Source organism: Dama dama, chromosome 24 (genome assembly GCF_033118175.1).
Source record: "Dama dama isolate Ldn47 chromosome 24, ASM3311817v1, whole genome shotgun sequence".
NCBI lineage: Eukaryota > Metazoa > Chordata > Mammalia > Artiodactyla > Cervidae > Dama > Dama dama.
The window spans coordinates 61,198,962-61,224,511 of NC_083704.1; the positions used below are offsets into that span (position 1 = coordinate 61,198,962).

General features: G+C 49.6%; 1 protein-coding gene across 2 annotated transcripts; it reads left to right on the top strand.

The window, feature by feature from the left end:
* The first annotated feature begins 891 nt into the window (after positions 1–891).
* RBSN (rabenosyn, RAB effector) lies at positions 892–23,666 on the top strand. Of its 2 annotated transcripts, none has more exons than XM_061128920.1 (12): positions 892–1,356; positions 3,163–3,487; positions 7,615–7,755; positions 9,926–10,026; positions 10,942–10,987; positions 11,112–11,273; positions 12,610–12,851; positions 14,108–14,178; positions 16,502–16,588; positions 17,807–17,909; positions 18,910–19,014; positions 19,656–23,666. In XM_061128920.1, the coding sequence occupies exons 2-12, from the start codon at positions 3,340–3,342 to the stop codon at positions 20,799–20,801; spliced, it is 2,352 nt and encodes a 783-aa protein (XP_060984903.1). In that variant the 5' UTR covers positions 892–1,356; positions 3,163–3,339; the 3' UTR covers positions 20,802–23,666. The 2 variants fall into 2 exon arrangements, with proteins under 2 accessions (XP_060984903.1, XP_060984904.1); XM_061128921.1 differs by lacking the exon at positions 892–1,356 and adding an exon at positions 2,092–2,392.
* Positions 23,667–25,550: the final 1,884 nt, after the last annotated feature.

Sequence of the window (25,550 nt, forward strand, 5' to 3'; positions counted from 1 at the left end):
CACCAACACAAAGGTGATGTCTCACCGCCACCTCGTTTTGCATTTGAAGATTCACAGATTTCCCAGACAACACTATATGTGCTTGGGTTGGATCCTCTGTCTTATTTCAAGCTTAAGCTCATGCAGTAATATTCCAGACAGTTCCACATACTGCATGTTTCTCAAATACGCCTTTTCTCTCTAGCTCTCAGGAACTTTATGTACTAGGTATATGTGCTCAGTTGCGTGCGACTCTTTGGGACCCCACTGATTGTAGCCCACCAGGCTCCTCTGTCCGTGGGATTTCCCAGGCAAGCATACTGGAGTGGGTTGCCATTTCCTCCTCAGGGGATCTTCCCAACCCAGGGATTGAACCCACATCTCCTGCATTGCCTGGAGGATTCTTTACCACTGAATCACCTGGGAAACCCCAGAACTTTTATTGTTTCTAATTAATTTATTAATAGAACTGCAGTTGTTGGTCTGGAGGAGGCATTAAAGACCCCTGGATGCCTCATCTACCGCACACCTTGGCCAAGGCCTAAAGGGCTACAAGGTTCAGTTTTCCAATTTGTGCAATGGAGTGGAAAGCAAGGGGTGGGGTTTAACTTCACTTACCCCCCGCCCCACCCCCCCACTCCCAGCCCCTGAACTTCCAGTAGTTACGTAAGGATGTGAGAGTTGGTCCGTAAAGAAGGCTGAGTGCCAAACAATTGACGTTTTCCAGTTGTGGAGGAGAACCTTGAGAGTCCCTTGGACTGCAAGGAGATCAAACCAGTCCATCCTAATGGAAATCAACCCTGAATATTCATTGGAAGGACTGATGCTGAAGTTGAACTTTCGGTACCTTGGCCACGTGATGCGAAGAGCTGACTCACTGAAAAGACCCTGATGCTGGGAAAGATTGAAGGTGGGAGGAGAAGGGGATGAGCGGGTTGGACGGCATCACCACTCGATGGACAGGAGTTTGAGCAAACTCCGAGAGAGACACCGAGAGAGGATTGGGAAGCCTGGCGTGCTGCAGTCCGTGGGGTCGCAAGGCGTCAGACACTACTTAGCCGTTGAACAACAACCCCAGCTTCCGGGGTTGGGAAAAACGTAAAATCAAGGAGCGTCACCCGGCCACTCGTTCCGGCGCCTGCGCAGAGGCCGCCGCTGCGCCGTTCTGGGGAAATTTTTTCCGGCCTCTCGACGACTCGGCGCTCCTAGGTCTTTTCTCCCCCGGTGTTTTGGTTTCGGTGTCGCCGCAGGCGTGCCTGCCGAGCGCCGAGCTGTTGATGGAGATGGCGGCCGCGCCCGTGTGAAGGCTCGTGGGAGGCCCAGAGCCCGCTTCTGAGGACTGGACAGGCCTGCGCGCCCGCGGGAGTTCCAAGCCGGGTACAGAGAGGGGCAGGCGAGTCTCCGGGTCGGGGCGCCGTCCCGCTTCGGCAAAGCAGACAGGCGGTTGGTGGCCCTGTGTTGTGGTGGGTGTGACTTGCGTGGTGGGCGCCGGGCCTCTTCAGCCGCGCGTCCCGCCCGAGTGTCCGCGGTGCTTTTACTCCGGCCGTGGCTGCGCGGGGGCGCCTTAGCGGTCTTGGGTTCTGCGGCGGGGGGCTGCGTGGTCCCAGGGGGCAGAGAGCGGCCGGCGGCTCTCGCGCTGGACGAGGAGATGCAGGAACCGTGGGCCTTATTTGGATTTCGGACAGGATTTCGGGTATGAGGGGCTCGCTTGTGTGTGGACGTGGGGCCCAGCTAGGTGGTTTGTGGTGGGTGTTTGGTTTTGGGATCTTAGAGTTCGTTCATTCATTCATTCCCTCCCGGGGCGTTACTGGGATCGTCGGAGGTTCGTGCCGGGTACTGACCCAGCGGGTGTGGTGGAAGAACGTGGACGTGGCCTCTGCCCTCACACAGCTCACAGGCTGTGGGTTTTAGTCGCTTTGTGTACCAGTGATTACAAATTGAGGTTAGTGCTGTGAAGAGAGGTGCAGGGCTACGGGACAGGAGAACACCGTGAGCAGCGCTTTTCCGAGGACCTGAGGGTGCCTTGAGATTTCGGGAGTGTTTTGGATTTGCGGCTGGTTGGGTGAGTAGGAAGAGAAGAGGCTCTCGTGAGCCTCTGGCTAGGAACTGCTTGTTCTTTCAGCGGCTGTCTGGAAAAGGGGCTGAGAAGTGAGTGTGTGTAATCATCGGGCTTTTTCACTGGAGGAAGAAAACAGGAACCTCGTGTTTCATTTGTTTATTTCCTGGGTCACCGACCCGTTTCGCTTTGATGACTGGGCAGTCCCTCTTCAGTGGCCCTGTAAGCGGGTCCATCCGCAGCTCAAAGCTGAGGTTCATACGTCCTCCTCACTCTCCACCCTCGTTTGTGGCCTCAGACTCTTGAGAAATTTCTCTGCTTTGTTGGAATGGTTTTGCCTACGTTTTCCCTATGGCTGTGAGTCTTTCCAAGTTGACATTGAAAGTGACTTTGTCCAGACTGGGTAAAACTGAAAATGTAACTTATTAAACTCTGAATTGTTTAAGCACCGGGTTCTTTTATTTTCGAGGCAGGGAGAACGTTAGGCTTGCTGGTTTATAAAGTCTAGTAAGTTTATTGGAGAACAAGTATTGTACAAACATAAGGCACGAAATATATTTTTCTTCTTTTGATAAGTATTTGTGTTATTTTCAGTTCGAGGCTATCAAAGTAAATTTTTCTTTCTGATCGCTCAAGTTTCTAATGCTGTTCCTTAGACCGAAGTTGGAATTTCTTTTTGGTTTCTAGGATAGATGCTATCCCTTTTACATCAGTGCATTTCTGACACAGATGCAAAAACTCCATATATGTAGTTGAATAAAATGGTCAAGGGAGAGAGAGTCAAGTAAAAACTTGCACTTGTTGAGAACTACTTCAGACATGGTATACACGTTATGAAGTTGGAATAAATGTTAGAGAATTGACACTTTTGATGTTATATTTTTCTTTCTTATCTTCAGGAGTCTGTGCTTCCTCCTTCATTGAGTTGCTGTTGTCCAGTGATGGTCTCTTGTCTTAGAAAGTTTAGGTTTCCATCTAAGGATTTGAGAAAGCAGTTTGTATTCTCAGACTTGCACTAGAAAACATTAAGTACCCATCTTGAATTGTGAAAAGAACAAGGAAAGTTCTCAGTTGCTGCTAATTTGCCTGAATTTGTTCCCCCCTCCCTTTCTTTTTTCCTTTCTTAGGACTTCTACTCCAGAGAGGACACCTCATCCAGGACTATGATGCCACTTCCCCATCGTCTGGGTGTTGCTGGATCCCTTGTCTAAGCTAATGCTGCGGGATCCCTTGTCTCTTGTGGAGGAATCCAGCTGACTCTTGGCATGAGGGCCCTGCGTTGTGGGGGTTGAGAGGGACACCCCATGGCATCCCTGGAGGACCCAGGAGAAGTGAGAGAGGGCTTCCTCTGCCCTTTGTGCCTGAAGGACCTGCAGTCTTTACATCAGCTGCGGTCACACTATGAGGAAGAGCACTCCGGGGAAGACCGTGATGTCAGAGGGCAAATTAAAAGTAAGAGGCTAGGATTTCCTGCCTATCCTGTTCTGTCACTGGGAGCTTTAACTAGTGGGATGGTTTTTATCAGCTCCTATCGTTGCCACTGTCAACTAAAAAAAGATGTACAACTTGAGAGTTGTGAGTTAAGTTTTATTTGGGGCAAAATGAGGACTGCAGCCCAGGAGGCAGCATCTCAGACAGCTCTGAGAGACTGCTTCACAGCAGCAGTGGGGAAGGTCAATATATAAGGCTTTGGTGAAGGGGGAATTCAATACCATGAAGTACTCAATTTACAAAAGGTTTTTTGTTAGTTATGAGGGTCTGATGTCACCATGAAGGGATTTAGAGCTTCTGTAGATATGAGGAGATGCAAGGATTGAGATAATAAAATCTGTTCCTAAAAACATCCAACTACCTAAAGACCTGTCCCACCAGATTCCCTAGAGCACAGAGTACCTCACTCCACCCTGAACTCCCTCAGGGATTGTTGAAGGTCAACAGCTGGAGCAGTGTGGGGTTCAATCTCCATAGAGGTAAATGGCAAATGCCTTTGTTGTTCAGTTGTTGGCAGTGCTCTTGGTAAGTGCCAATTTGTAGTTGACACCACCATCACAGGATAAATAATGGTAAATTAATAATAATAATAATAGAGAACATGTTTGTAGTGTTTTCCTTGTAGCAGGCATTATTAAAAACATTCCCCTGCATTAATTTCATTGAATTCTCACCATGACTATGTTGTCAGTGAGCCCCATCTTACTGATGAGAACTCTAGACACACAGAGACAATTTGCCTACACAGTGAGGCTTCACACATAATGTGAAGCTACATAGTGAGGTAGAGCCTGGCTTTGAACCTAGTAAGTGTAATTACTGTTCTCTGCTGTCTCTTCCTAGCCTGTTTGAATTATCTAACTGCCAGTGCCAGAGGGTTTTGGGGTGGAATTCCTTTCCTTTGCCCTGTAAGCGGAGGCACACTGTCCACCGTTTACCTGTCACAGATTCAGGCCTCCCTGCCATCCTTACTTCCTTCACTGTGCCCTGTCCTGTGGAGCGCAGGAAAAGGAAGGTATGGCTGAAATGTGAGGAGGAAAACCCACAAAGGTGAAACTTGGTGTCTTCCAAGTTTCCAAACTTGGTGAGCTTCCAAGGACCCTCACGTCCTAAAGGGTTGCAGAAAGAATTTTTGAAGGTAATTTTTGCTGTTCAGAGTATTCGTTTCCTAGACTTCAGACTGTAACCCCTAAGTACGATGCTGGTGCCCTGGAACTCTCTTTCCTAGTGATTCAGTTAACCGCCAACCACGCTTCTGAAGGCAATGAAATTGAAAAGGTCTCATGGCATGTTCACAGCTCTGTGTCGGGTGGGTGAGAAAGGAGTGATCCGTGTGTTCCTAAGTGGACTTTGGCCTCCACACCTGTCAGTCACACGCCCCCTGTAATCAAAATAATCTCACTCCATGTCTCACTTTTCAGTTCAGAAAAAAAGGTTGTTGAAATTGAAAGCATTACTATTTATAACCCCTGACAAAAAATATGACAGTTAGACATTTTCAAAATCCTGAAGGCTGCGATGGCCAAGGTGGCTTCTGGCTGCAGAGGCTGGAGCAGAGGCATGACTCTTAGGAGACGAAAAGAAAAAGAGAGAAATGTATGTTCTTTTACATACATTGTCATTTCATCAGCTCTCCCAGCAACCCTGCAGGAAGGTGGTTGATCTCATTTTACAGAGAAAAAGCAAGACTCTGAGATGTGCAGCGGCTTCTCCAAGGTCACGTAGGGATTGACAGAGCTAGGCCTTGACCCCGTGTCTTCCATCACCTCTGAACCTAATGCCGCTCTTTGCCCGTGGCATCACAGCTGAGGTGAGGCCCTGTATTCCCATCACAGCAGACACTGCAGCTGGAAAACCAGCAAACAGATGCACTGCTTGTCTAAGTGGCCTTCGGACAGCTGAGGGGCTCCGTGGTTTTCAGTGTCTTGGTGTCTTAGTGTCAGCTGAACTGGGCCGTGTACTGGGATTCTGCTAAGACTTTGGTGCTAGTGGCTAGAGAGGTTAGAGAGTGGTGTCCTCACATGGCTGGGACGGCTGCACTCTTGTTAGGGAAAATGTGTAAGATTATTGATGAAATAATAGATACAGGACCTTTTGTTTCCGACTGAAAGGAAGTGAGGGTTGATGGTGAATACTGGCTAGAGAGAGACTGGAAGTTACCAGATTTAGTTCCTCTTTTCTGTCTGTCTGTTTCTCTCTGCTTTTCTGTTTCTGCCTCCTTTGAGAGACAGTGAATTTCTTGTTGGCTTTGGCTGCGAAGGGAAGACGGGCAGAATGAATCAGATGCCTAGATTTTAGTCCCTTCTCCTTTCATCTGGCTCATAATCACAAAACATTTGTAAGGAGTCAAGACGTGGGCTTTTTTCTCAACTAATGAAAAGGAGAAACGTGGTACTGAGCTGAAGAAATACTTTGGGCTGATCAGATACTGGAAACCACGTCTCCATGTGGAGTTCCTTGCTCCTACCTCCTGCTTCCTTTACTTGACTTGTGGACGCTTGGAAAACCCGGGACTGGAAAGAACTCTCAAAGATGATGCCAGCTAAGGGGCCAGGCTGCAAGCACTAAGGCCTGCTTTTATTCGGAAGGGCGTTTCTCATTTTCCGTTTAGTGTTGGTCACACTGGAAGCCTGCAAGAGGGACCTTCTTTGGTTGGCTCAAGCTTTGGTTCTAACTCCAACATAGCCTCTTAAAAGTAGCCTCACCATCCCTTCAAGGGCAGGTTACGGGCTGTTTTCTCTCCTAACTCCCAATATCTGACATCAGAGGAACACTATGTACACAGCCCATGGTCCTCCTGGTGCCTTCACTAAGCTTACTTTATTTATTTTTTAGATTATTTTATTTATTTATTTTTGATCTTTTGGGGACTGTTTTTCCGTCTTGTTTTTAATTTTTATTGCAGTACAGTTGCTTTACAATGTTGTGTTAGTTTCTACCAAACAGCAAAGTGAATCAGCTATACACAGGCATCCCTCCCCCTCTTTTTGAATTTTCTTCCTGTTTAGGTCACCACAAAGCATTGAGTAGAGTTCTCTGTGCTACACAGTGGGTTCTAGGCTTGCTTTGTAGCTGCCTTCTGTCCCAAAGCCATAAAAAACCTTTCAGGAAGGAGTCATTGCCTGGTCCATCTTGAACTGAGGACATGTGCCTTGTCTGAAATGCATTTTTTTTTTTTAACAAAGCATTTTCGGGATACAAGGGCTGTCGGTTGAATTTAACTTCCCTGATTGTCTCTGTTCCTCTTAAGATCAGCCTCTTATTTGGGAAACTTGAAATCTGGAAGCCACTCTGGTGTTCATAAAGACTCTGATTCTATTTGTCTTGCTGGAATCTGGGAGGCAAGACCCAAGGCTAGGGAGTGACTTACTGGGGGTAGACGATGCTCTCCATAGTGTCCTTACTCCTGCTGGCTAGCTCTCCCTCTCCATCTTTTGAACTCTTGACTGGGCATTTTCGTCCTCATAGAAGCACATGGTTCCTCGAGTGTCCTTACTTGGCCTCCAACTATTACCGTCCTTGAAGTTCTTGAATTTTATCTGAAGGCTGTTTTGCAGCCCTAAGATTTTAGACTAGAGTAAATCCTAACAGTACTGCTGAAATCACAATCTGCAGCTTTCTTACGGGACCCGAGACCCAGGAGTTCCTCTCTGTACTACACGTCCAGCATGTATAGATCTTTCACAGTACACGTCCAGATCTTTGAATCAAAGAGTCTTTACCTCAGAACCGATTTTCTGGTAGGATTTGCTAATGTTCCTCAGCCTGCCTTTGAGTCGTTGAGTCTCCCCTTAACTTCATAATTGATTTAAATCAATGATTTTTTTAAGCAACAAGATCCCTATAATGACATGGGCTGGAGGATGGAATTGGAGCAGTAAATGGGATCGGGACACTGGTCCTAGAAGTTTGCCTCCTTTCCTCACTGCTTCTGTCCTTGGGGAATGAAGGAACCCTGAAACAGGAGAATTCACGAAATGCACTGGGACCCTGTTGATAGGTGAAACCTGAGTGCTCTTCCTGTAGCACCTCAACACTCCACTGGGTATTCTTCATGGATTCATATGGCGTCTGTTCCATTTTTTAAGGTCTTGTCCAGAAGGCTAGGAAAGCAAAGAACAGGCTGTTGAAACGGGAAGGAGATGATCGAGCTGAATCAGGCAGCCATGGATATGAGTCTTTCAGCTATGGAGGGGTCGATCCTTACATGTGGGAACCCCAGGAGCTTGGTAAGAAATGCTTTTCATTCATTCATTCATTGTTGAGCATCTGTATGTTTTCAGAGTTTGCTGAAGAGACACCAGTAAACCAGCATGGTCTTAAGCTTCCCATGACCTTTGTGTCCTAGTAGGGGGAGATAACTTACAAGGATGAGCTGGGCATTCGAACACAAAGCATTACGGCATTAGGCACCACATAAATCTTACATATGGACTCTCATTTAATTGTTACCGAACTCCATGGGGGCCTGCCCAGGGTCAGACAGCTGGGGCACTGCAGAACTGGAATATGAGTTTCTGATTGTCAGTCCAGACATAGTCCATTGTCTCTTTTCATGTAGACATTACCTGCCTACTGAAAAGCACTGGGTCATGCAGCTTAATTTTCTGAAGTGTGTAATTATGGTATCAACTACTTGCTTTCCGAATTAGCATCTTTTAAGGGTAATGGAAATAATCTAAAATTTATTTTGATGATGGTTGCACAAGCCTGTCAGTAAACTAAAACCCATTGATTTTGTATGCTTTAAATGGTGAATTGTATGTATTTGAATGATAACTCAGTGAAGCTTTTACCAAAAAGATCATGCCACATGGAGCTGAACTAACTTATCTTCCATGTCCTTTAACTGTTGAACGTTAGTGATCATTAATATAATACTGTCCATCCATGTGATGGATAAATAATGCTTCTTTTTTTTTCTTGTAGTATTTTGTTATACTTCGTTTGCTTTTTGGCTGAGCCATGTGGCATGTGGGATCTTAATTTCCCGACCAGGGATCGAAGCCACAGGCCCTGCACTGGATGCGTGGTGTCTTAACCACCAATTGCTAGGGAAGTCACGTACTGCTTTATTATACTCTGATACTCATTATCTTGTTCATCTTTCATAAAAGCCATGTGAGGTAGGAAGGATAGTGATGCTCATTCCATTTAAAGTTAAATAAGATTTAAAAGTCAAAGTCAGTTCCATGACCACACACTGGCCAAATTTTAAGAGCTCAGTCTCCATGTGTGGCCAGTGGCTAACATATTAGAGAGTGGAAATGTTTTTTCATCATGGCAGGAGAAAATAAAAATAAGACTATATGCATATAACTATTTGTTACATGTGAAAGACAATTAAAAACATGAAGGAGACATGTTAAGTGTATGAATTCTTATTAGTTTTTTGATAACATATTTCATGATTGCCAGTGTTAAATTTATCAAGGTGATGTTTCATTTAACGTCCCTGATTTAACAACTGAAGGAAGGCACAAATTGCAAAAGGTCAAGTGAATGGCAAATTTTCAGTTAATGCTTATCGACACTCCTAAAAATTTGAAGCTAAATTTTAATTAGATGTTAAAGTATGGCTAGGAAGAAGAGAATAACGGATGGTTAAGAATCTAGTATAAAGATCTAGATACAGTAAAGTACCTATGTGAACAAGCCGTCATTGGGAGGAAGAAATGAATTGAGTGCTGGGAGGGTTAGAGGGCAGGGCCAGCTTTCAGAAGCAGTGCGAGATTGAGCAGGAGCTCTTCAGATGCTCTGAGACAACAGGCTACTCGGTTCCATCTGTATGAGGATTGTCCTAGGTCTTGGCTGTGGACTGAGGATGCTATCGGTTGAGCTAGCCCCACAAAGGCATCTCTTACCATTTGCATGTTGGGGGCTATTTAGAGAAAGGTTGTGTTCCTCCTGATGAAAAAGCCATATTGTACCAACTTTGAAAAGTATAGGAAAAATAGCCCATAATGTTATTTCCTTTTTGTTTAACAAAAGTTCACATGCCGGGCAGTGTTCTAAGGATTTTATAAATTTAACTTCTTTAATTCGGATAACAGCACTGTGCAGTAGCTACCCATGTTTTCCTCATTTTATAGCTGAGTACTCCAAGTTAAAGAGACATTAAGGAACTTGTCCAAGGTCACACAGTCTGTGGCAGAATTGAGCACAGGCTGGTTCCAGAGTCCAGGCTCTGTCCTTGAGGCCTTTCTTAACATACTTTGCGGCCCCAAGGTGACCATAGTCAACATTTTAGCAAACTTCCTTCCGTTTGCTTTTCTAGTTTTTAAATTTTTATTAAGACTCTAAAATCCTAGATTTTTGGCTTGCTTTTGAAATGTAAGGTAGGGAGGCTCCCTCGGAGAAGTGACAAGTCATTTATGTTGCCTCCCCACTTTCTTCTAGGTGCTATGCGAAGCCATCTTTCTGACTTCAAAAAACACCGAGCTGCCAGAATCGACCACTATGTCGTTGAAGTCAATAAATTAATAATCAGGTTAGAGAAGGTAAATTTTTTTGTTTTAAAACATGTTTTTTTCCTGCAAGTATAAATTCTTTGGAGGGAGAAATTACACTTCTGCAGCACACATCTTGTCTTAAATCTATTGTGTTTGTCTGACGCTGGCAGGAAAACACCCTGCGTAGAGTGGTGCTGAGGATGCGGAGCCCGGTTCTAGCCTGGGCTGGTTTTACAGAGGGTAGCAGCCTGGGTCGATGACCGACACATACCCAGCTGCCCTTTTCCTTCCTGTGAAGCCCACTTGACTGCCTGGCAGCCTTCTGCCTTCAGATCCTTTACTCGTTTGGGGGTCACAGGCACCGTCACATGAAGGGGTGGAGTGGGTGATCCCGTGTGATGGCAGACAGGCTGGGAGCCAGGCGCGGGAGGAGCACCCACCAGGACCAGCATGTGGGGTGGGAACCTCTTGTCCTGCGGTTGGTTTAGGAGCGAGTCTTCAGCACCATGACCGCTGTCTTTTACATCAGCCCTGGAAATGCTTGTGTATCATCTGGGTTGTGAGATAGGCCGACTTGGCAGCACCACAGGTTCAGCTCTCTGCCTGCGCTTCGTGGGGCAGGAATATTGTGTCCGCTTTCATTGTCCAGGAGGGCTGTGGAGAATTGGAGGCTCCCCCTCGCCCTCGGTAGCCACCCCACCGTGTCCTTGCCTGCCCCGGGTTATTGCTTTCGTGGGCAGCCGGCAGTCGAGAGACTGGAATGGGTCATAGGAAGGGGAGTGCCTTCTGGGTGCAAAGCTAGTCCTCTGTCCCCCGTGAAGTTGTTTTTGTGACATCGTGGGGTTGGAGACGACATAAGACTTCAGTGATGCCTGCGTGCTCATTCCCACTTGATGCTTCCGCCTGTAGACAGTGTATCCACCACCAGATTCATTCCTTCTGACCCTTTTTTCTCCTTGTCAGCTGACTGCGTTTGACAGAACAAATACCGAGTCTGCGAAGATCCGAGGTAACTAACTCGCGAACTTTGCTCACGTTCCTTCTGTTCTTTATTTTTCATCCTGACCCGATCTCTCTTTTTTTAAATGGCCTCCCTTTGTGTGTGTTTGGTTTTTGTCGTCTTCTTCCCACAGCAATAGAAAAGTCCGTGGTGCCCTGGGTCAATGACCAGGATGTCCCTTTCTGTCCGGACTGCGGGAATAAGTTCAGCATTCGTAACCGCCGCCACCACTGCCGCCTCTGCGGGTCTATCATGTGCAAGAAGTGCATGGAGCTTATCAGCCTTCCCTTGGCAAGTAGGTGACGTGGAGGCAGCCTGGCCCCTGACCTCCTGCCGAGACCAGCCCCTGGTGGGAGACTGGGGTCTTTTTGTTTCAATGTATGGCCCATGGGACCTTCATTCATTTACTGTTGATTCCTTGAGGCCCACTACAGCCTCGGCAGTTTGCTAGGGCCTAGTGGAGCAATGGTCTATAATAGAGGTTGGCCAACTTTTCCCATAAAAGACCAGATAGTGAGTATTTTAGGCTTTGTGGCTCACATCCTGTCTGTGTGACATTTCTTCTTTATTACACAGCCTTTTTGAAGTGTAAAAACCACAGGTAGCTTGAGGGCCATACAAAACCAGGCTGGACTTGGCCTGCCAGTTGTCGTTTGCCCACGTGTGGTCTATCAGTATCATCCATTCCTCCAGGGTAGGAGGAACCCAGTGGCCCAGGACTTTGAATCTCAGCTGGTGAAAAGTTGCTGGAGATGATTTCAAGGCGTTTTGGCTGATTCTGGGATGTGTGGGGTGGTTTTGCAACCCCGCAGAGTTCCGCTGACTCTGCACGTGCTGTTGGCTGCAGGGCGTCTGGGTAACGTGGGACGGGGCAGATGTTTCCTGGGTGGGGGCTCTGACGTCCAGTGGGCACGCGTCACCTTGGTAAGTTCCCTGTCTCCCCGAGACGACTCCCTGTCTCAGCTGAGCCGTGTTTTGGGGACACTCTTCACCTTCCTTCTCTTGGGCTGATTAACTGATATTTACTGGGCAACTGCTGTGGGGTAGCCCTATTGGAAGAAACCCGTAGGGATGCAGCTATGAAAGACAGCTCGTGCCCTCGGCGTCACAACTGCTTGGGCAGCTCTGGGCTGTGCATAGAGCTGTCATCACACGCAGCAAGTGGGAAGTGCCCCAGGAGGAGCGCCGTGGTGGGAACTGATAGGCGGGCAAATGGTGTTTGCCTCAAGGAATTGGGGAAGGCTTCCTGGAGGATGTGCCATTTGAGCTGAGCTCTGGCAGGGGTAGCAGTTGGGGTTTGGGCATCGGGGAAGGCTGCGGGGGACGGTCCAGGGAGAGCCTGGGTGTGTCTGGGCAGCTGGAGCAGGGGAGCTGGTAAGCTGGGAGGTGGTAAGGCCAGATTGGGGTGAGCCTCAGAGCTTCAAGGACAGCCTGTCTTTGGCTCGTGGCTCTCTGCTGGAGGCGCTGGGCATCCAGCCCTCTGCAGAGCCTGAGCCCCGGCAGGCAGAGGTGTGGGTGCCTCTTGCCCAGAGGCAGCATCTGGCCCCCACCTGTGGACTCCACTGCTGTTGCGGGCAGTGGGGTGATCTAAGCTTTGGGGTTCACTGCTGCCTGTCCTGTGTTCTTTACAGACAAGCTCACCAGTGCCAGCAAGGACTCACTGAGCACTCACACCAGCCCCAGCCAGTCACCCAACAGTGTCCACGGCTCCCGCCGGGGCAGCATCAGCAGCGTGAGCAGCGTGAGCTCTGTCCTGGACGAGAAGGACGACGACCGGATCCGCTGCTGCACACACTGCAAGGACACGCTTCTCAAGAGGGAGCAGCAAATCGACGAGAAGGAGCACACGCCCGACATCGTGAAGCTCTACGAGGTGATTCCTGGGCCGGCTGAGTCCGATTTGAGAGGCCGGGCTGATTGTCATGTGCATGCCTGCAGATTTTGAAGAATGCTTTGTGAAACCGTTCCTTTCAATCGTTTTTAGTTTCTGCCAAAGGGCACTAGCTAGGGCCCTGAGTGAGTCGCGGAGTCACTGGGTGTGTTGCAACAAACTTGCTTCCTTGCCCTCCCTGCCCACTGCTTGAGAGTTGGATGTTGGCGCTTTTGGTGGCCCGGGGCAAGAGGAGGAAGGCTGGTTGCCACGCGGTGTAGACAGGTTCTGTGGTCAGAGCAGGAGCAGGAGCTAGTGGTGAATGGTGGACCAGAGGGTCCTAGGACACTCACTTGGGAGTTTGAGAAACTTCCCAGAAGCGTAGAGCTTCCTCTTTTGAGTCCATTCAAATGCCTCAGCTCTGGTTACCACCAGCGGCCCTGCAGGGCCTTCAGGAGCTGCTGCGTTACAGGAGCAGAGTGTGGTCAGAGCCTGCGGTTTAGAGTCTGACTGGGCGTGAGCTTGACTGCCTCCTAACCCGGATGAGGCCTGCAGGCTGAGAAGGATGAGGCAGGAGGGTGTTGGGCAGGGAGATGATAGGAAACGGGGAGGAGGAAAGCAGCCTGGCAGCGGAAGGAAGCAGCTTGAGCAAAACCGGACAAGGGAGGAGAGAGTTTTTGTCTGGTCATCACTGAGTGGTAACTGTTAGCAGTTCTTCCTGTCCCAGTGGCTGTGTTTCTGGAACCACCGTGAAAACAGTCAGACTGCTAGAAGTGGTGTTAATTAAACCTTGCTGCGCTGCAGACATTGCCGTTGTCCACTGTTGTGTGGAGATCATGATCTGACAGTCTCTGTAAATAGCCGCCGAGCTTGTGGTTTCCTGCTTTTCTGAAGGGAGCCCTGGCCGTGCCTTGTGTGGTGTCCGGCGTCACCTGGCAGATAAAGGCCATAGCAACTGACATCTTTTCGCTACCTTGGTGAACTCACATGACTTGTGTCCTGGAAGGTCTTGCTCCTGTCAAAAACATCTGGTCAAAGTTCACCGTTCTTTCCTTCCTACAAGATTTTCTTGTAGAGTAGGTCTGTAAATCAGGAAATTGATAACAGTGAACAGAACAAAACTAAAAAGCCACTCTCTGCTTTTTTTTTAAATTTAGAAAACTGCACATTTTATATACATCTCCATTGATTCTGCATAACCTTTTTGTTGCATTTTCTGTACCTTGAGACACAACTCATCTCTTCTTTTTTGTTCTTAGAAATTACGGCTTTGCATGGAGAAAGTTGACCAGAAAGCTCCTGAATACATCAAGATGGCAGCATCATTAAAGTAAGCTCTTCCTCTATGTTTTACTGACTCAGTAGTGACTGTTTTCTGTCATTTTAGGTCAGTTCTTTAGTAGCTGAAAGTGTAGGCCCTGCCCCTTTCCCCTCGGTGCTCACAACTGGACGCCACAGCACCTGGCAGCATACGGCGGAAGTGCGGGGAGCCCTGTTTCTTGAGCCCTCTCAGCCCCAGTGTCCCTAACTACCCCGTATATTTGCGCCCCCTGGGTCCCAGTCCTCTTTGCACCCCTTGCCTGAGACCGCTGGCCCTGAAGGAGAGCAGGGAAGGGCCCCAGTCCCTTCTCCGCCTGCAGTTCACCGAGCAGTCATGTGACTCAGTGGGTCACACTGCCTTCCTGTGAGTTGGTGCGAAGAAGCGTAAACCTCCCTGGGATGGCGGGGAGTCGATTCGGAGCATCTGCCACCTGCTCCTTTCCTAACGAACTCACTGGACTCAACACGCCCTCCTCCCGCCCCTGCCCGTGGGTTTGAAATTAGAGCAGGCCTGCCTTCTACCTGGACGCCAGCAAGGACAGCTGTGTTCCTGGCATCGTGCTGGCACCCAGCCTCTCTCTCAGGACGTTGTCACCCGAGGGCCTCCTCTCCCAGCGTGCTCTTGGCTTTTTTGCTTTGTGCTCTAGACACAATTGTGGGTCAGTGGGCTCTCCTCTCGCCAGAGGGGAGCTGCCATTGCTGAGAACGTTTCCAGGTGTCTTAACTCTTCCCCCGAAGACCAGTTCTGAAGGGCTTCGAGTGAGTGCGTTCAGTCTGTCCCTCATTCATTCAGGGGATGTTTATCAAGCACGCTTCTGGGTGCTGGGGCTGCAGCAGTGCATAGCCAAGACAGCTTCATTATCACGGGAGCGCAGACCGTAACAAGTGGGCAATAACACCCAGGATAACGAAGCCCGGCCTGATGGGTGCCCCGAGGATAACACGGTGGGTTGATGTGCCTGGGACCAGGGCAGCGATTCCAGATTTAGGCCAGCCCTGTTATCTTTCACATGACTTGGTGATATCGAGACTAAGTCCAAGTCCTCTTAGTTCTGGTCTGATGTTCTTTTTGCAAACTGTGCAGTTAGAGATGATGAAGCAACTTTACTGAATCTGTAGATTACAGAACACGCCAGGATTTTTCCAGCCAGGATTGCCTGATAGAGGGAAAACAGGTAGACCTGGCAGTTCTTTTATTTAACTTTACTTGCTGCTGCCTCAGGAAGGGAGTTTAGTGGCTGTAGCTGAGGCTGGATTAATAGCTGGGAGATCATCTGAAATATTTCTGTTCTCAGTAAACCTTGTTTAGGCTCGTCCCATGTGCTAGTTACTGGGGGTGTAAAAATGAAAAGCCATGGTCACTGCATTTGGCCTTCAGCAGTCTGGTGGGAGTGTGTGTGTGCTCTTGGTTGCTAAGTGATGTCTGACTCTTTTCCACCCCATGGACTGCAGCCTGCCAGCCTCCTCTGTCCATGGGATTTCCCAGGCAAGAATACTGGAGTGGGTTGCCATTTTCTTTTCCAGGGGATCGTCCTGCCCCAGGGATCGAATCCAGGGTCTCCTGCTTGGCAGGCAGAGTCTTTACCACTGAGCCCCCAAGGAAGCCGCCTGGTGGGAGTGGCAGACTCGTAAATGAAATCCTAAGACCACATGATAACCGCGTTGTTCCTCTGAGACTGAGGTTAAGCTCCCACTGGCCTTTCCTAACGTCCCGTCCTCTGCTCTCTGGGTAGTCTTCGAGGAAAGAAAAGTGCCTTCCCTTCTGGTCTAGTGTAAGCAGCTCATGTGTAAACCATTTCATTTCTCTTCCTAGATGCACAGAAGTTGTTCAGAGAAAGTGTTAGTAGGCTGAAGCAGGGTCAGTCCTACTTATTTTGACAGTGAGCTTAGGAGGTGGCCCCATAGGCCTTGGCACTAGTTTTCCCACGGCATTGGCACATTAAAAGCGATTTCCAGTTAATTAACACTCACAATTTGAAAAGGAACTAATATTGCATTATATGAAAGTGACAGTGAAAGTCGCTCAGTCGTGTCTGACTGTTTGTGACCGATGGACCATACTGTCCATGGAATTCTCCAGGCCAGAACACTGGAGTGGGTAGCCTTTCCCGTCTCCAGGGCATCTTCCCAGCCCAGGGATCGAACCCAGGTCTCCCGCATTGCAGGCGGATTCTTTACCAGCGGAGCCACCAGGTGGGGGAGTCCAAAATGCCGTTTGAAGAGCATTAACTGTCCCCCTCTCTGTGAGGCCTTAAACTGTAGAGCCTTTTACACCACCGTCTCCATTCAGTGCAGTGAAACTTAGATCAAACATCTGCCTTATTTCTCCCTAGTGCCGGAGAGACAACCTACAGTCTGGAACACGCCAGTGACCTTCGAGTGGAAGTGCAGAAAGTGTATGAGCTAATAGATGCGTTAAGGTAAGATCTGTTAGGTGACGTTCGAACCTGTTGCCTTCAGTGGAGGATGTGCTGGGTTTACGGGGTGGTGGGCGGCCAGCAGACCTAGCTTACCTGGTCCTGCTGATCGGGGGTGTGTGTGAGGAGGAGGCTGAGGGGGCTGCCAGCTCCGGGCCTCAGTGCGTCTCAGTAACTGTTGCCTGAGGATTTTTACTGTTCGTGATTGTTACAGGAACGGGAGCTGAATGGCATCAGCTGTGTGTCGGCTGTTTCCACACAGAGTGGCTCCTGTGTCCCACCACAGTTACCCTGTGACGTAGAGGGTAGCACCCCCATTGCATAGGTGCAGGAATGCCCCACAGCTAGCCAAAGTGCTGGAGCCCTTTCTTCAATTTCACCACTGCTTTTTTTTTTTTTTTTTGGCTGCACTGTGTGGCTTGGGGGATTTTAGTTCCCCAACCAGGGACCAAAACCAGGCTTAGGGCAGTGAAAGTGGCCGAGTCTTTAACCACTGGACCACCAGGGAATTCCCAGCTACTGCTTTTTAACTGTGGGTTGGCTATTGGGGTTAGATCAGCCCTTTGCAGTGTAGGAAGTACTCTGACTCAGGGAACAGAGATACGGAACCCTTGTCCATCTGTACATGAAAGACTAGCTACATAGGTTGCAGGGTTAGATGCAAAATGAAAATGTAGGTCCCCTGATCAAAGTTAAGAATTGTAAGGGACTTCCCTGGTGGTCCAGTGGTTAGGAATCTGCCTTCCGAAATGGGTTCAATCCCTGATCGGGGAACTGAGATTCCACAGACCACGGGGAAGCTAAGCCCGTGTGCTGCAACTACTGAGCCCTCGCCCCACAACTGGAGAGATGTCTGTGTGCCACACCCAAGAGCCCGCAGCAGGAACTAGGGCCTGATGCAGCCAAATACATAAATAAATGTGAAAAAGGAGACTTGTGAGACAGGGAGCAGAATGTTAAACTAAGCACAGGGCTGCTCTGTGGCACCAGTCACGGGTCCGAGGTGGCTGAGTGTTTGTCGTTCGCCCCCGTGCTTGTTTGGGGCCTTGGGTGCAGCCATCGGGTAAGAAATGGGCTTCACCCGCAAGGGCATTTCAGGGGAGCCTTGAGCCCATTTCTCCTCATCGCTTGCCAGCATGCAAGCCTGGCGACTCGGGATTCTCCACCCGTGTTTCTGAGGCTGGCCGTGCCTCTTACAGCGACGTGTTTGTTCTCATGCAGTAAGAAGATCTTAACCTTAGACGTGAAGCAGGACCCGCCGCCACATCCGAACACTCTGCGGCTGCAGAGGATGATCAGATACTCGGCCACACTGTTTGTGCAGGTAAAGCCACCGCACTTCCACCATCAGAGGGCGGACGGGCCCACGGCTTGCTTGTTTTCTGTTCGTACACTTACTTCTCTTTAGGATTACAAGGGTGTCAGCCACATCTAGAGAAAAATCTGCATGTCAAAGAAAAGTGACACAGACCCTGCTCTGAGTGTGCGCCGCCCTTTATGTAGCTGTTCCCCTGTCCCTGCGCGTTTGATAGGCTCCCACTTCTCTGCTGTTGTGAGGAGTGCCTGGTGGACCTGCTTGCACAGAGCATTTGCTCCTCTGGATAAGCTCCTGGGGGACTCTTCCTGGGCTATTGGTCTGGAGGATACAGTGATTGTTCAAGGACTCACTCCACCTGGGAGACTGCATCTGAGTCGTCTCGACCTCAGAAAGCCCTTGTGAGAGTCACAGTTAGTCCCCTGTGGGGCCCTGACGGAGATCTACGTGTCCTGTTGGGTTAGTTATCTGATACCATAATGCAGAGTGAGGCCCTTCCTGCTTTTAATGGATGACTGTATTCCATAGTCGTTGGTGGGTGCCCGCTGCAGCCCAGGGGATGTTTTAGGTGCTGGGTGTCCTGATAGACCGTCCCGTTCTCATAAAGTTTGTATTATAGAGGGGATAGATGAGAAAGAACAGGACATATGGCTTACGAGGGTGGAAAGGGCTGCGGAGAACTGAAAGGAGGGCGTGGGGGTGGGGCTCAGATGGCGGCTTACGGAGGTGTTAGTAGACAGGGAGGGCAGGAAAAGGCCTCACTGAGACGGCAGGGAACCAAGGTGTCTGGTGCTGATCACCTAATGAAAAGGCTGGCCCTTCCAGAAGGACGCTGGCACGGACCCGATTTCAGGGTTAGGTCCTTCCCTGCTCTGCTCATTAGGGTGGCTGTCCGAGACCGACGTGACGTAGCTTCAGCGGGCTCTCATTAGGGAGCTTCAGATTCTTTTTTTCTTTTTTTTTCCCGCGGAAAGGGTTTAAGTGTAAAATTGTCCGTGACTCCCTACAGGAAAAGTTGCTTGGTTTGATGTCACTGCCGACCAAAGAACAGTTTGAGGAACTGAAAAAGAAAAGGAAGCAGGAGATAGAGCGGAAGAGGATCCTGGAGAGGCAGGTGAGTGAAACTCAGGGACGCTGGCATCTGGCTTCTTCCGAGCGGCTCCCATGAGCACAGAGGCCTCCACAGGCTCCCAGGAGGTCCCGTGAGGTTGTCGTTAAGTCAGAAGCTCTTATTCGCTCTGGCTTGTGTTTTCCTTCTGTTCTGGCCTCTCGCATTTTAGAAATCAAATAATTATTTTCCTCCCAAGGTCCTATTTTTCTTTCAGAGGCTCTGCTTATTTTCTCCTGTCTAGAATACCATGGAGACTGGCAGTCCTGCCCCCAGCACAGGCTGCAGACGACCCAGACACCAGGGAGTTCTTAGAGTGCTTGGAATATGCAGTAGTAAACAGAATAATATGTGTATTTAAGATTGTGTGGGATTCCAGTGTAGATGAGTGGTAGTAGACCTCAGAGGTTTAAGATAAGTGCCTAGCCAGTGAATGTGAGATGGAGAGAAGCTTACGCCTGAACTTACTGTTGTTTGTTATTTTAATTTTGAAAAAGCATGGTTTGAGTTTAGCAGCGGGATATTGTAGCCCTGAGGTGGGGAATTGGGGTCTCACTGGAATGGGGATGCTGTGACCGCAGTGGTGGCCGGCAGTGTGGCTGTTGGCCTGGTGACCGTGTTTCTTTTTGGCTTTGGTGTCTTCCCAGGCTGCCTTGGAATCCCAGCGGAGGCTTGAGGAGAGGCGGAGTGACCTGGCATCACGCGCAACCAACGGGGAGGTGGTGCCCCCTCGGAGGGGTCCCGCCCCGCCGAGAAAGGCCGAGGGCTGGCTCCCGCTGTCGGAAGGCCAGAGGCAGAGCGAGGACCCGGACCCCCTCCTGCAGCAGATCCACAACATCACGTCCTTCGTCCGGCAGGCCAGGGCCGCGGGCCGGACGGACGAAGTGCGCACGCTGCAGGAGAACCTGCGCCAGCTGCAGGACGAGTACGAGCAGCAGCAGACGGAGAAGGCCATCGAGCTGTCCCGCAGGCAGGCCGAGGAGGAGGACCTGCAGCGCGAGCAGCTGCAGGCGCTGCGGGCGCGCGAGCGGGCGCGCGAGCAGGGCCAGGCGGCCTCTCTGCACACGCGCACTCGGTCCCTGGACTTCCGGGAAGTCCGGCCTTTTCAGCTGGAGCCGGGCGGAGAGCCGCGCACCTACCTCGCTCACGCTGTGGACCTGGGCTCTTCCCCAGCTCAGAGCGGCACTGCCGCCAAGACCTCTCCACCCAGCCTGGCTCCCGAGCCCTTCCGAGGGTGGTCTGGGCCCCCAGCTCTGGGCCAGGAGTTCCTGCCCCAGAGCACCCCGTCGCAGCGCAGTGAGGCACCCTCCCTGAATCCCTTTGATGAGGAAGAAGACCTCGCCAGCCCCTCAGCCGAGGGCACGGCTAGCCCTCCTGCTCCGGAGCCTTCCCTTGGCCCGCCAGCCCGCCTGCTCCGAGAGTACAACCCTTTCGAGGAAGAGGAGGAAGAGGAGGCCGTGGCCGGGAATCCCTTCGCTAGGCCAGACAGCCCCGCCCCCAACCCCTTCGACGAGGAAGATGAGCACCCCCCGCGGACACCTGCATCCCCCCCTGTTCCTGGCAACCCCTTTGAGGAGGCCCCCTGCACCAACCCCTTCGAGGAGGATAGCGATGGCGGGCAGGCTGGCGCCGAACCCATCGAGGAGGAGCTGCTGCTCCAGCAGATCGACAACATCAAGGCGTACATATTCGACGCCAAGCAGCGCGGCCGCCTGGACGAGGTGGAGGTGCTGACGGAGAACCTGCGGGAGCTGAGGCGCGCCCTGGCCAAACAGAAGGGGGGCAGCGACTGACCAGGCCGGGCAGGGGCCCACGCAGCAGGCAGGAGGGCTGGGGGGCATGGAGGAGGAGGGCGGCGTCTAAGGTGCCTGCAGGTTAGCGGGGAGGAATCCGCTGTTTGGTGCTGGGCACTTGGAGCTTTTCCCGTGACAGCTGAATAATAAAATGGGAACGAGAACAGGAAGGATCAGCATGCATTTGCTGTTTTTCCTGAATTTTTCTAATAATTGGGTTTTCCCCGTAGAAGGGACGTGGAGCCTTCACTGCCGAGGTGTCACGAGTGCGGTTCTGTTGGGCCCTGGTCGGAAACGGCTCCCGAGTGCAGCTCGTGCCTGCACTCGCTCCTGCCTAGCGTCGGTCCGTTTGCAGCCTTTTATAGGGCCCTTCCTTTAGCCAAGACACAGCAGAGAGCCCTTTACATCTGTCTCGGTTCTGGCGGACGTCCGTCCCATCAGACTGCGTTCCTTTCGCCTGGGACTTCCACTGCCCTCCTGGGCACGTCCTGTGCGATGGCAGGGGAAGGTCTCACTGTGGAGGCAATAGTTTAGACCCAGGAAAGCCCCTCTTAAGAGGGGTGATGGGGGTGAGGTTTCATCAGGGTCTCTCGCCCTCTTCCTTTCAGTTCTTATTTCTCTCTTTCAGGAAGTTAATCTCCCAGTGCAGGGTTATCACTGTGAGTCTGTTCATGAGCTTTTTAGAGAACAGCAGTTTTTAACTTTTTGGCTGATAGAAGTAGTATACTTTGGGAGCAGAGTCTCTGTCCAGGTGTTGCTCTGTGGAACTGAATGACCGCTGGGACAATTGTCTGTCCCTGGAGAAAGTGTCCTCTAGAGCTTTGGCACAGTTACTCTGATCTGGGCTTTTTCAAAGGTGCCAGGCTATAATTTAGGAGTTGGTGGTCAGGAAGCCCTCGTGGAACCTTGTCAGAAGAGCTGACGTCCCCTGAGTCAGAAGGTCAATGACAGTACCTTCCAAGGCTCGTCGATGAGCCTTTTTGTCTTGCGGGTCATCTTGTGCTGACCGTGGGCGCTGGTGAGATACTCTCTCACCTACGTTTAGTAGTATTAAGAATTAAATGGGGAATTCTTTGGTGGTCCAGTGGTTAGGACTCCGAGCTTTCATTGCCGAGGGCATAGGTTTAATCCCTGGTCAGGGAATTAAGATCCTGCAAGGGGTGTGGTGTGGCCAAAAAAAAAAGTAAAATGTTTGCAGGAGGCACAGCCAGGACCATTCTGGTAGAACTGCAGTGCTTGAACTCTTCACCAGTTAAGGGCAGAAAGGGAGATTGTGCATTTTGCTTTGGTGCTTAGGTTTACAGGGACATGACCTTAACTGACATCTGACATCAGATACCCAAGTGTGCTCAGCTCTGGGTAGAGTTGCTGCAGTTACGCTTGTTAACTAATGAACAATAACTGACCACTAGTCACTTTATACCCATAACTAACTCTGGCTCTTATGGTCACTGGTTACTGGTGTAAGAGCTGACATTTATTTTGTCTCATTTTGGGAAGACCCCTATTGATCTTGGGAATGTCTGAAAAAACACTGTGGTGTAATAGTAATCTCTGTTTGTGTTGACACTATTCACATTTCTTTAGCCCCTGCTGGCTCTTTGGGCTGAATGAAGAGGTCCTGTACGGGAGCATGGCAGTGGGGAGTGGGTGTGCAGAGCGTCTATGCAGGACCTCTTGAGTTTGGGTCCTATTCACAAAGGAGTGCGAGTGGGTTACTAAGGTCAGCCAGTTACCAGCCTTGCTGATTGTCATGGTTTTGGGAAGCTGGCAGTCAGGCATCTCAAATGCTGCCTGGTACAGATGTCCTTACCCCTCAAGATCAGTGCCCTTCATGCTGTTACTCTCGAGGGACTTAGGGATGACTGCATGCTCCTGGATGATCAGTCTGTCCTTTCTCTCTGACCGAGAAGAAGGAAGCTCTCTGCACCAAAAAGCAGGTAGTTCCCGGAGCCAAGTGCTGCTTGCCCTCATAGTTATTTTTCTAATGAGAATATATCTCTTTTAGTTAGCTGGTGGTTTCAGTTAAAACTAGTTTACCAAACATACCCTTTCCCTGAAATCAGCTGCAGGTAGCAATCTGTTAGTAACTTAAGAGCACTGAGAACCAGACCTATAAAAAACATGTTTTTAAATTTAAGTAAGAATCACTGAATATACTAAACCCAAACTAAAACCCTCTGATGTGATTGAATTCCTCCATAGCTGCATTCTCCTGTAATCACAGACATGACTGGAGTCAGAATTCTCTATCCCTCCATTGTACCATTTCCCAGAATTCATAGACCCCAAGATGGGCACAGTGTTGGACTTACAGGGATGGGGGAGCATCATGGAAAAGGTGGCCTATGAATTGCAACCACAGCTTCAAGTTTTTCCCTCATGTCAGTGTTTCACCCATCCTACATCCCTTCACCGCAGACAGCTCCATCCATCTCATCAGAAAATGAGCAAGTCCTTGATCCGTCGTTGGCAGATGTCCATAGACACAGGTCATGTGTGGAAGAGACTCTGGGGAGTCGGGCATCAAATGAAGCTGACTTTCCCCTTTTATGCCTTGATTGTATTTTCCCTTGTCTAATACACTAAGGACACTTACTCATTATACTCGCTGCTCGATGTGTCTCTTTTGTCCAGATACTAAAACGTACCTGAGTCACCAAGAGCCATGTGGTAGGCTGGACGTTGGCATAGATAGGCGGTGGGACTCAAGGTGAGAGGCTGGTCTCCAGTAGGTCACCGGCTGCAGTAGTAGATTGTGTTGGTCACCTGACAATGACGGTTGGAGGGTCATTGGTTTGCATGTACTACTCTGGGGCCTTGTATTGGAACCTTTTTAAAAAATAAAATAACAAGATATTCATGGTTGGGTGTGTGTGTGTGTGTTTGTGCACACCAAGCATTACCAGATAACATCTGGTCATTTCCTTAATGACTTCTGAGTACAAGAAAACAGCTCCAGCTCCTGTGTTCCTGTGTGGTTATGGCCTCCAGACAAAACCAGGAGTCTTCCCAGGGGGTAAATACGGGTTCTAGTTCTGCCCTTATGTTCAGTGATTCCTGCAGTGTTGATTAAATGAACTGTCTTACACAGGTGTCGTGCCCAAAGGTAGCAGAAGTGGGCAACGGGAAAAGAGAGGAAGCTGCTATGTGGGTCTTTGATGCTGCCATCACTTGGACCTTTGAGACCTCCCAGGACTAAACCAGGAGGAGGTGATGTTTAGGAGAGTGTGGGGTGTCCTTTAGGCTGCCACTCCCATGCTAGTCCACACTCAGCCTCCAGCAGTTCATCTAGTGTTCCAGCTCTGGCTCCAGTGGCTTCTGCTGCAGGTAAGCAGATCTTGGCTGTCACTCTGCATTCACCTCTCCAGATTTCTAGGTGGTAGTCGGCCCTGCCGACTCCATTCTCTGGGGTCCGAAGACTCACTGGCTTTCAGTTTGCCCAGCTTTCTCATGTAAGGACAGGTGTGACAACTACCAAACTCTTCATGTTTCTGAGCTGAAGCTGGAAGTCCTGAAGGCTTTTTGAAAACCATGCTAGGCTACTGAAGAGTTTTAGGCAGAAGAGATTTTGACCTTAAAGTTCAGAAGAGGTGCTTCCTATGGATGAAATGTCCTCCCTAATGTTAGAAACTTGAGTGTACACGAAGCAGGCCAGGGCAGCTTGGGTTTTGGAGTCACGCAGACTTAGGCTGGAATCCAAGGGGTGTAACCCTTAGCATGCTTAACCTCACCACACACTCTTTGATCTGTAAACTGGAGTTCTTTGGAGGATTAAATGAGGTACCCATACCCAATACTTGACATTCTGTCTGACCTACAGCAAGCACTAAGTATTACCTGTTTGTTTTGTTTTAAAATTTTCTATTTAGCTGTGCTGGGTCTTAGGTGCAGCACTTGGGATCCTTGATCTTCTTTGCAGCATGTCAGATCTTTAGTTGCAGCATGTGGGATCTAGTTCCTGACTGGGGATTGAACCCAGGCCCCCTGCATTGGGAATGTGGGGTCCTAGGCACTGGACCACCAGGAAAGTACCCTACAAGGGTTTTAGGAGCTCTGGCCAGGAGCTGGGAAAAAAGACCAAATATATTTCTTTTTTATCACAGAGGTGGATTAAGAAACACTTTTAAAGGTCACTGCCCAAGGACACTAACCCATTAAAATACTGAGATTTCACCATAAAATTGCAGAATGCTTCCCTTCCCCCACACTTTACCACCACACCAACGGAACGCCAGTTTAAGAGCAGTCTAGCTGAATGAGGTGCAAAACGCACACTCCAGGGAAGCCCAGAGTCACAAGAGACAGAAGCTCAGACACTAGAGGAGCTGAAGCCTCTGGGCACCTATAGCTATAGCAGACATTAAACAGCTCAAGTCCCAACCAGGAGAACATAACCCTTCGTAACAGAGGCTTATTTACCTCAGTTCCTATTACCTAATACAGCCAATAATGTCTGACTTTCAACAAAAAATTTTAAGTGTGCTAAAAAAAAGGTAAGGAAAAAAAATCCCACTCTTACAAGTATATATCACAACCAGATTCAGATATTAGACAGATGTTGGAGTTACCAGATAGGAAAGTTAAGTGATTAATACGGTTAAGAGTCTAGTGGTAAAAGTAAATAATATGCAAGACGAGATGAGTAATGGAAACAGAGATAAGGAAACTAAGAAAAGATTGAAAGGAAATGCTAGAAATAAAAAACACTAACAAAGAATGCTTCTGATGGGCACATCAGTTGATTGG

What these genes read in the sequence shown, in the direction of transcription:
- RBSN (XM_061128920.1), top strand. Translation starts at nt 3,340, where the DNA reads ATGGCATCCCTGGAGGACCCAGGAGAAGTGAGAGAGGGCTTCCTCTGC. An exon ending in CGAGTCTGCGAAGATCCGAG is followed by an intron (nt 10,988 to 11,111) that starts GTAACTAACTCG and finishes TTCTTCCCACAG; the next exon opens with CAATAGAAAAGTCCGTGGTG. An exon ending in ACATCGTGAAGCTCTACGAG is followed by an intron (nt 12,852 to 14,107) that starts GTGATTCCTGGG and finishes TTTTGTTCTTAG; the next exon opens with AAATTACGGCTTTGCATGGA.